General features: G+C 37.4%; 1 protein-coding gene across 1 annotated transcript; it reads left to right on the top strand.

The window, feature by feature from the left end:
• The first annotated feature begins 5,608 nt into the window (after nucleotides 1–5,608).
• On the top strand, nucleotides 5,609–10,046 carry LOC127442085 (uncharacterized). Its single transcript, XM_051699845.1, has 4 exons — nucleotides 5,609–5,678; nucleotides 5,862–6,171; nucleotides 8,166–8,402; nucleotides 9,160–10,046. The coding sequence occupies exons 2-4, from the start codon at nucleotides 5,928–5,930 to the stop codon at nucleotides 9,321–9,323; spliced, it is 645 nt and encodes a 214-aa protein (XP_051555805.1). The 5' UTR covers nucleotides 5,609–5,678; nucleotides 5,862–5,927; the 3' UTR covers nucleotides 9,324–10,046.
• Nucleotides 10,047–10,823: the final 777 nt, after the last annotated feature.

Here is a 10,823-nt window from a genome sequence, read left to right as displayed (position 1 = left end):
TTTGGAGGTTTGTTCTTGCGGAAGTTGCATTGCTTGGGGGCAGTGGTGGCTCAGCAGTTAAGGCTCTGGGTTGCTGATCAGAAGGTCGGGGGTCCAAGCCCCAGCACCACCAAAATGCCACTGTTGGGCCCTTGAGCAAGGCCCTTGACCCTATCTGCTCCAGGGGCACTGTATCATGGCTGACCCTGCACTCTGACCCCAGCTTAGCTGGGATATGTGGAAAAAAAAGAATTTCATTGTATATGTGCAAATGTATAAAGTGTGATACATAAATATAATTATAATTATTAATTGCTTTGGTTCCTTGGCTGGGTCCTAGAAAGTCTTTGTCTGTTGTGTTGATGGATGGGTGATCAAATGACCAGGTAGTGAGGGCTCCTGCACGGGAGACTCAGGACTCCCCGTCACTTGTATGCAAGAAGAAGAATGAAGAACAGTGAGCGAAGTTTGCTAGCTGCAGGGGGGTTTTGTTGAGTTGAGGTTAGCCACAACCCAAAGGTGTCTTGAGCCAATCAGAAATGTCTTTCGCTGCCACATGGTCATTTCTGTCCTCCCCTCAAGATAATTAATTTACAACCTATTGTTCTAAGGTTTGTAAATTTCCTGCTCAAAAAGTGAACATTTTAATCATGACTTTCTTAAGAGAACTATAACTGCAAATAACCCAAAAAATATTTCACACCATCACTCTGGAATTGAAAAAACAATAAATTACATACCAAACTCTTGTACTTATTAAATTACAGTTATTGTTAGTTTTAAGCATGGATAACACATTGCACATTATGAGAAACATAATTGTCGGGGTTATCATCTGCAGAAGATGCATTTGTCAATTTTTGGTTAAATCCTACACACAGCTGTGTTTTTGGATAGCAATGAAATAAGAAAAGTCCAAAGTCCATACATCATGATTAGTATAATAATTTTAAGTGTAGAGAGTTGGTTATATTGAAGAACAATGGAGTTTCCATGGCGGTCATAGAACAGTCCCACAACTTATCAGCCATGTGATGAGTTAAGATGGTGGTTTATCTGATTAAGAATGTATACTGATTATGGTTATCAGTACATCTGCACATCACATCAAGTTATGAATCACACTGAATAATTTATTAGACTTCCTTATTATACTTTTGGTCACCATCCACTGCCATTATATGACATCAGTGAGCTTTTTTTTAAAAATTTTATTTTTATTTCTCCCTTTGTGTACCGATAAAGAAAGAAAGCCATATTGGTTTAAAACCAGAATAATTAGTATTCTGGGCTGAATACTAAAAACTCTCTATTTTTGGACTATGTTATCTTGGACTTACACTGACACTTAGGGGCATGGATGCAGCATCATTCAAACACAATTAACCAAGTAGTATTCGTTTGGTCATTTGAACCTATCATGACAGCCCCGCTCTATAAAACCAGCTTTGATAAGATTACTGATATGATTGGAGACTTCATCTCATGTGAGTGATCATGTTTCTAAATTACTATTCATTTCTTTGGGGTAAAACTTTTTTAAAAATGGAAAAAATGACTGAGTGCGCCTTTAAGGATTTAGAACCACTTCCTACATCACAAATTACAGTCTTTTCCCTCTTCCTTAAAGGCACAAGACAGATGCACACACTGCACCCATTTTACCTTCCTAAACAACTGAAGTCTCAGGCTTTTTACAAAGTTTGACGGACACATAGAGTCTACACTGTCATTCATCAATTAGATCAAAATCCACATGAAGAGAGTATGACATTGATTTACAGTATACATGTTGAAAATGAAAACAGAGTAGTTTACATAATGAAATACTTCAAGTTATTATAAGATAAATGGCAAAATTTTAAGCTTAAGTTAATTTCATGTTCAGGGATTATAAACAAAAGTACTCTATTACTTCCACTTGTGCATATTAATAGTCTGTTGTTCAAAAAGTTATAACCATTGAAATAACTGGAAGTGAAAAACAAGTGAGAACTGAGCACAGATGAGTGAAGACACAAAAGAGAACATGATTGGCTATCAGAAAAATAAAATTATCATCATGTTAATTTAAATTTATTTCAGTACAAAAACCATGTCAGGGAACAGCTCTATAGACACACATAAAGAGACAATTTATAAGTGTATACAGAATGTATATAGTTAATTAACGAAGTGGAAATGTTAAATTCATTTAGTGACTAGTGTAGCAGGACCAGTTACAGTGGTGCCGTGACCCGGGTGGGAGTGAGGTTTGGTGGGTGAGTGTAACCGTAGCAATCTGGTAGTTAGTTGTTCAGTGTGTAAACCTCGCTCCCCTGGCCTCAAGCGGTGCACTAGCAACTGATGCTAGAGGCTGTAGTCTTTAGCCTCCTCGTTAGCGTGCCCGCCTCCCATGCCGGAGACCCTGATTCGAATCCTCACAGACTGGGTCGAGCAGGACCGGTTACACTAGCAGTGAGCAAACCTCAAATGTATTACACCAGAGTCTAATTTGTGTCAGAAATATAGTTGAGTTCCATATGAAAGATTTATTTAAAATCAAAATCTATTTCGTCCATGCAACACAACAAGGATATAGGCAGAATGTTTGACTGAGTCACTATTTACTTTCAGAGAATGTTTTTTGTTCTCCATATTTTGAAAATGAATGGTGACCAAGACTGTCAATCTCTAACATTCTGTCTAACATATTTTGTGTTCCACACAATACAGAAGGTCAACAACATGAGAATCGGAAAATGATGACAGAATATTAAATTATGGCTAAGCTATCACTTTAAAGGGATACTTCACCCAAAAATGAAAATTCTCTCATCATTTACTCACCCTCATGCCATCCCAGATGTATATGACTTTCTTTCTTCTGCAGAACACAAATTAAGATTTTTAGAAGAATATTTCAGCTCTGTAGGTCAGTGTAATGCAAGTGAATGGGTGCCAAAATGTTTATGCTCCAAAAAGCAAATGCAGGCACCATAAAAGTAATGCAAAAGACTCCAGTAGTTAAACCATATATTCAGAAGTGATATGATAGATGTGGGTGAGAAACAGATCAATATTTGTCATTTTTTGCTAGACACTGTTCTCCCTACCCAGCAGGGGGCGATATGCAGAGAAGAATGTGAATCACCAAGAAGAAGAATGTGAAAGTGATCTGTTTCTCAGTTTCTCAGTTCCACACATTCTCATATCACATCACTTCTGAATATATTGATTTTGATTGTTTAGGGGTAGTCCCCGTCCTTTTCTGCATATCGCGGCACAGTTAAGCGGACCGTTCGGCATAACGCGATGACCCGTTTCAGCTTATCGTCAACTGTTTGGCCCCGTTTTGTGGCTGGCCCACCGGGAAAAGTCCCGGTTCTTCCTATGGCCAGTCCGCCCCTGATGCCTACTTTTGTTATTTCATAGCTTTTATAGTCCTGCATGGATTCTTAGTTCAGTGTAGTTACAGCTGTCAGTGTCGGAAGAAGTTAGACCACTTGTTCTGTACAGCAGTACCGCTGCTCTCTAAACGCAGAGTACACAGACTGTGTAGGGCACCAACCCCTGTCGCGGAACACTCGCTGTTTCTGAAACCGGCCCTGTCCACTATATAGTGCACTATTTCGGGTGTCCGCCATTTTGTAGGAGTATCTGAATTCTGAGTGAGTCACATGTTCTCTACTTTTGTTCACTCATTCTTACCCACAATGCACTCTAATTTCGAGTGTATATTTGATGTACACTCGACGATGGTTAATTGCCCATAATCCACTGCGTAGAAAATGTACGAGCTGGGAGATTACTGCTTCCTTCACTTGTTTTATTTCATGCTGAATGTATTAAATTACTTTTTGACAAATCACTACTTGATTAAAATAACATAATAACATATAGAGAGGCAAAACATACAGATACATTTTAAAATGTACTCTTTATTTATATTTATACAGTATTTTGCCATTAAGCTGAAGAAGTATTTATTTACTAAATAATTCACTGAGGTGATATTATTTTAACTCAGGAGACTGCACACAGTGGAAATAATTCTGTGGATGATTTAAATATTCGGTTGTAACACGTAGGTTATGACAACTTTTGTGCTGTTTATGGTCTGATGTTAAACGCTACCCAGCTTGTATTGGAGTTTACTGATACTAAAGTATAACAAATAAATACAATAATGTACATTTGATAAAATGTGTTTACTCTTTTTATTAACATATATATTAAAAATGACAAACAGAATGGAGATTTATTGTATTAATATATTATTTAATAAGAATAACAAGTAAGGCCCAAGTATTTTAAAATTTCATATGTGACGTTGTTTCTGCGACAGCCCCAGAGCTCTGACGCTCAGTATACGTCAGTGTCTGAATTCACTCACTCATTTCGTTCACTCACTGCTGATATATGGTGCACTCACTGCAATTCACTATATAGGAAATACTGAATTAGTGAATGAGTGAACAATTTCGGACACAGTCACTCTCTTCGCCATATGATGGGCTTGCGCCCACACATCTTTCACATGTGCGCCCTGCGCACCTCACCGTGCACGCGCAAAAATGCTGTCTGTTCACGCTTCAGTTGTCAATCACACTAATTGCAGAGCAAAAGGCATTTACACTTAATTTGGATGTTTACATGGATTTAGACAGCTAATCAGCCCAAAGTAGCTGCAATAGTTTCCAGTATCCCTGAGAAGGCATGGAGTAAATGCGTAAATAGTGCTCATGACATGCAGGACACGGGACAAAGTGCACTGATATATTGCTGCACTGACTTGTATAATGTATACTCAAAACTGATGTCATAAGAGCCCAGTTACAGAATCACCCTGAAAATGACCATCACATTACACAGAAAAGCCCATGTTAGCATTAGACCCACAACTTACCTCAACGTGCTGCCTTATATTGAAGTTGAGATTTTAATCTTGAAATATCAGCTTGTCTTGGTGTAAAATGCTGTTGCATGACGAAAGTATTCATTTTTCACTGTGTGGAGCGAAGAAAGTGTTTCACTGTGAAGAGCTTGATGTTGCAGCAGTGATAGACTCGGCTTGAGTGACAGTCTGTGACAGCGCACGCAGCTGTGTGAACTTCAGCTGTCGTAAAAGTCCCATTCAATAATCTCTCAATAAATTACACATTAATTTACGACAGGAACGCCGCCCCTTGTAAAGAGGTAAAAGTTTACTTGACAGTAAAAAGTACCCACTTTTAAACCTACACTAAAAATACTTTTTTTTTCTCTTCTAAAAAGTTACTCAAGTAAATGTAACAAAGTAAATATAGCACGTTACTGCCCACCTCTGCTGGTAAAGCATAGTGCAAGCAATGCCAGTGTCATGAGTTAGATTCCCAAGAAACACAAAAACTGATTAAATGCGTACCTCGAATGCAATGCAAGTCACTTTGGATAAAAGTGTTTGCCAAATGCATAATGTAAACATCTGCGGGCTGGATGGAAGACAATAAAGTGAACCAGTGGCGTAACTTTGATCTTATGGGCCCCATGGCAAGACGTCGTTTCAATCGTACCCTATCGGCCGGCCGTCGGGGACACCCCTATCACACTGGGCCCCAGTGCGGGTTGAGAAACAACCATGCTGACAACAACACAACACTGATGAAGTTTTAAAAAGGAAGTTACAGAGAGCTGCATCTGAAGAAGAAAAAAAAAAAAAAACTCCAAGTTCTCAGGCTGTAAGTACAGTGAAGATGTCTCTGCTGCAAACTTTTATAATGATGACATTTGTCACATCTTTAAAAGGTAGAGTGTTTGTAAAGTGAATGTGATTAAAAGATGTGTTGCTGTGTAAATATGGTTAGTATTAAATAAGTGAAGTCGTTGAAATGGTTTTTCTTTGCTCTTTTTATCTCTAAAAGTGTCCTGCTCTGAAGACACGCTGTTTGTGCAGACAGGAGGTTCTGTTACACTGGATATACAAACACATGAGCTACCAGAGTTTGATGAATATAGTCTGGATAAATGAGAAATCAGAGAATATATTCAAATATATAAAAGCATCTAAAACAGGAAGACCTCACTCTTCCTACAAGAACAGAGTGGATTTCAATAATGAAACATTTTCTCTGACATTGAAGAACATGCAGAAGACAGACAGTGGGGTCTACGAAGCAAGAGCAAATGGAGAATTAACCACAACTGTGGCGAAACACAGAGTATCTGTTATGGGTAAGTGTGACTCTCATTTTTTAAAGTAGCTATGGCATGATTTCCATTTTTTGTTAATGATGAGTTCATCTATAACTTAAAAAAAAAAAAAAAAATACAGCATGTATTTTAGTATGATGAATTTCATAGTAAAATTTGTACGAAACAGTTTGAAGAAACAAGGATGTAATCCAATATTGAAGACTGAGGGACCAACCGTCAAAAATTGCTGATTGAAAAACCCAAATTGATTGACCACTGATCTGAATTAATATATCAATGTCTTTACGGCCCTGTAATAAAATACAAATAAGTTTGGTCTAGTTTATACCCATGGTTTTGATTGATACCTTTTCTAAATAATAAATACTATAGCACAACTGAATCTACAGGTGCATCTCAATAAATTAGAATGTCGTGGAAAAGTTCATTTATTTCAGTAATTCAACTCAAATTGTGAAACTCGTGTATTAAATAAATTCAATGCACACAGACTGAAGTAGTTTAAGTCTTTGGTTCTTTTAATTGTGATGATTTTGGCTCACATTTAACAAAAACCCACCAATTCACTATCTCAAAAAATTAGAATACATCATAAGACCAATAAAAAAAACATTTTTAGTGAATTGTTGGCCTTCTGGAAAGTATGTTCATTTACTGTATATGTACTCAATACTTGGTAGGGGCTCCTTTTGCTTTAATTACTGCCTCAATTCGGCGTGGCATGGAGGTGATCAGTTTGTGGCACTGCTGAGGTGGTATGGAAGCCCAGGTTTCTTTGACAGTGGCCTTCAGCTCATCTGCATTTTTTGGTCTCTTGTTTCTCATTTTCCTCTTGACAATACCCCATAGATTCTCTATGGGGTTCAGGTCTGGTGAGTTTGCTGGCCAGTCAAGCACACCAACACCATGGTCATTTAACCAACTTTTGGTGCTTTTGGCAGTGTGGGCAGGTGCCAAATCCTGCTGGAAAATGAAATCAGCATCTTTAAAAAGCTGGTCAGCAGAAGGAAGCATGAAGTGCTCCAAAATTTCTTGGTAAACGGGTGCAGTGACTTTGGTTTTCAAAAAACACAATGGACCAACACCAGCAGATGACATTGCACCCCAAATCATCACAGACTGTGGAAACTTAACACTGGACTTCAAGCAACTTGGGCTATGAGCTTCTCCACCCTTCCTCCAGACTCTAGGACCTTGGTTTCCAAATGAAATACAAAACTTGCTCTCATCTGAAAAGAGTACTTTGGAACACTGGGCAACAGTCCAGTTCTTCTTCTCTTTAGCCCAGGTAAGACGCCTCTGACGTTGTCTGTGGTTCAGGAGTGGCTTAACAAGAGGAATACGAAACTGTAGCCAAATTCCTTGACACGTCTGTGAGTGGTGGCTCTTGATGCCTTGACCCCAGCCTCAGTCCATTCCTTGTGAAGTTCACCCAAATTCTTGAATCGATTTTGCTTGACAATCCTCATAAGGCTGCTGTTCTCTCGGTTGGTTGTGCATCTTTTTCTTCCACACTTTTTCCTTCCACTCAACTTTCTGTTAACATGCTTGGATACAGCACTCTGTGAACAGCCAGCTTCTTTGGCAATGAATGTTTGTGGCTTACCCTCCTTGTGAAGGGTGTCAATGATTGTCTTCTGGACAACTGTCAGATCAGCAGATTGTGTAGCCTAGTGAACCAAACTGAGAGACCATTTTGAAGGCTCAGGAAACCTTTGCAGGTGTTTTGAGTTGATTAGCTGATTGGCATGTTACCATATTCTAATTTTTTGAGATAGTGAATTGGTGGGTTTTTGTTAAATGTGAGCCAAAATCATCACAATTAAAAGAACCAAAGACTTAAACTACTTCAGTCTGTGTGCATTGAATTTATTTAATACACGAGTTTCACAATTTGAGTTGAATTACTGAAATAAATGAACTTTTCCACGACATTCTAATTTATTGAGATGCACCTGTATGTTGCAAAATCTGGTCTTAAAGTCATAAATGTTAATACATGTGTGTTTCAGATGCCGTGGAAGCTCCTGTACTGTCTGTAAACATCTGTAACTTTACATGTAAAGGACATAGTAGTACAATCAGCTCCATCTACAATAGCAGCTGTTTTCAAGAGGAAGCGAGATCATCTGGAAACTACAATCTCAGCTTGTATTGCAGTGGTAACTTTATCATCTGTAACCATAGCAACCCAATTAGTTGGAAGAATGATACAAAGGGAGTTAATGAATCCTGCACTATTAATAAAGGTATGCACATCCCAACATTCAAACAAACCTTTCTAGTACCAGACTTTTTATGAGTTTGAAAGGATAGTTCACCCACAAAATGAAAATTCTGTCATTATTTAGTCACCCTCATGCTGTTCCAACCCCGTATTACTGTCTTTCTTTCGTGGAACACAAAAGTAGATGTTATGCTGTGTACTAGTCTCAGTCACCATTCACATTGCATCTTTTTTTTCTATACGGTAGCTGAGGTTCTCATTCTGCCGAACATTACAGAAGTAATCATGAGTTTACACGTTAAAAAATCCTAAAGAATGTGAATAGGATTGCTAATGGAATATTTGTCATAATTTGGAACCAAAGATGCTAATGGGTTCAATTTTGTTTTTTCTAATAATCTATGAAGATCCTACAGGATTAGAAATAAATGCTGAATATTTTAAACTGAACTCCAATTTGACTTAAATTCCAGTTTTTCAGTTTATTGTTTTCAGAATAAGTTTATACAGTAAGATCTTATTTGATCCCTAGAGGAGTCTTATTTGAACGGTTCCAAATTATGGGCATTGGTTTATGTTCTGAATTATGAAATATTATGACAAATTATGATATAAATTACTTTAGAAATACTATACACATTCCTTTAGGATTTAGCTTTTCCTATTAATAAATTAACCAAACACTGAAAGAAACCAGTTGTTGCTGTTGTTTAGTAACGCCTGTTATTCAATGTCATTTAAAAATAATAAGTTTACCAATATTATTGTGCATGTTTTAGAAGCAGTGTCTCCCCCTGATGGTGTGTCTCTGTGTCTGCTGAGGACAGTACTGTGTTCTGTATCTCTGCTGCTCATGATATCCGCAGTCATCACCGTTCACATCAGAGAGAAACTAAGAAGATCATCTAAGCACACAGTCATAAGCGTTGATATCTACAAATAAAACTGTGTAGCTACACTCCTTTTTTTCCCTGTAAATTCACTTTGTACTTAGAAGTTACACCTTTCCAGTTAGAATCTTACATTCACTTGAAATGTATTGATTTCATCATTCATTTGCCTATGCAAATAAGCAAATTTATGTTACTCGACTATGGTAAAAACCTGAACGTTTGTAAGTTGAAACAAAGAAAATATGTCATGTATTGGGGGAAGATTGCTGACATCTGGTGAAAAAAAGAAAAATAACATGACTTGAAAATCATTTTAGGACAATAATAGCCAGTAGATGGCTGCAGTGTAATTCAAAATGGTATGAACATCATCAAACTATTATTTGTCAATGTTTAGCTTTTTTTTTTTTTTTAAGTATCAGTTTTTGCAATAATGGCACATTATGCTTACAGTCAAACATGACCTTGTGTTACAAAGAGATGACATAGAATAATCAATAAAAATAATGTCATGAAAATGAACAATTATAAACAGGACTGAACAGTAATGCACTGTGAAAATGCAATTAGTCTATAAAACAGAAGGCTAAGTTTGTTCTCTCTCTCTCTCTCTGTGTGTGTGTGTGTGTGTGTGTGTGGTGTTGTTGTTGTTGTTGTTGTTGTTGTTCTGCATTCTGCCTTCTGGCTGTGTTAGTCTTACCTATTTATTTCTGTATGTGTTTGTATGTGTGTGTGCTGCATTGTGGCTGAAATTTATATTGTATTTGACAAATAAAATAAATAGATTTTCTTTGTCTTTTCCATTCATTTCCTAACGATTCTAACGAATCAAGTCTATATTTTGTGTGTGTGTGTTCAGATGGCAAGTGGAGGAAAAGTCACCAAGTTTTGTACTGCTCAGATAAAGGAAACAGTGATTTTGGTTAAAAATGACCGAACTGTATTGGAAGGCTGTTCGTGTGGCTAGGCACAATGAGTTAAAAGAATATTCCAGGTTCAAGACAAGTTAAGCTCAGTCGATAGCATGTGTGGCATACTATTGATTACCACAAAAATGTATTTAGACTTGTCCCTCCTGTTCTTTAAAAAGCGCAAAAATCAAGATGACTGTTACAGAGCCATTTACAGTGGAAGTGAATGGGGCCAGGTTTTGGACATTAAAATACTCACTGTTCATAAAATTGTCTATAACTTCACACAGAAAATGTTATTAAAGGATTAGTTCACCAAAAAAATGAAAATTCAGTCATTGTTTATTCACCCCTGTGTTGTTATAACCCTTTTTGACTTTCTTTCTTTTTCTTAACACAAAGGGAGAAATTGTGAAAAAACTTTGTGCTCAGTGATGTCATACAATGGCAGTTTATAAAGTATAATTCAGAAGTCTAATAAATTATTTCATGAGACTCATTATTGTTTTGAAAGCATGCAGTAAGGTTTGGTGAGAAACAAACCGGAAAAAAAAAAAAATATTCACTGGCCGTTGATCTCCTGTGCGTGTTCATGATAGGGCCCAAGAGCAACAGCTCACGCAGCCCCCTCGCGACACT

This window comes from Myxocyprinus asiaticus, chromosome 6 (assembly GCF_019703515.2).
Source record: "Myxocyprinus asiaticus isolate MX2 ecotype Aquarium Trade chromosome 6, UBuf_Myxa_2, whole genome shotgun sequence".
Lineage (NCBI taxonomy): Eukaryota > Metazoa > Chordata > Actinopteri > Cypriniformes > Catostomidae > Myxocyprinus > Myxocyprinus asiaticus.
This window is presented reverse-complemented; position numbering and strand designations above follow the sequence as displayed.

Bases quoted from the DNA above. Each gene is read 5' to 3' on its own strand.
- LOC127442085 (XM_051699845.1), top strand. From the start codon at position 5,928: ATGAGCTACCAGAGTTTGATGAATATAGTCTGGATAAATGAGAAATCA. The intron at 6,172-8,165 runs GTAAGTGTGACT...TGTGTGTTTCAG, and splicing joins ACACAGAGTATCTGTTATGG to ATGCCGTGGAAGCTCCTGTA. The intron at 8,403-9,159 runs GTATGCACATCC...TGCATGTTTTAG, and splicing joins ATCCTGCACTATTAATAAAG to AAGCAGTGTCTCCCCCTGAT.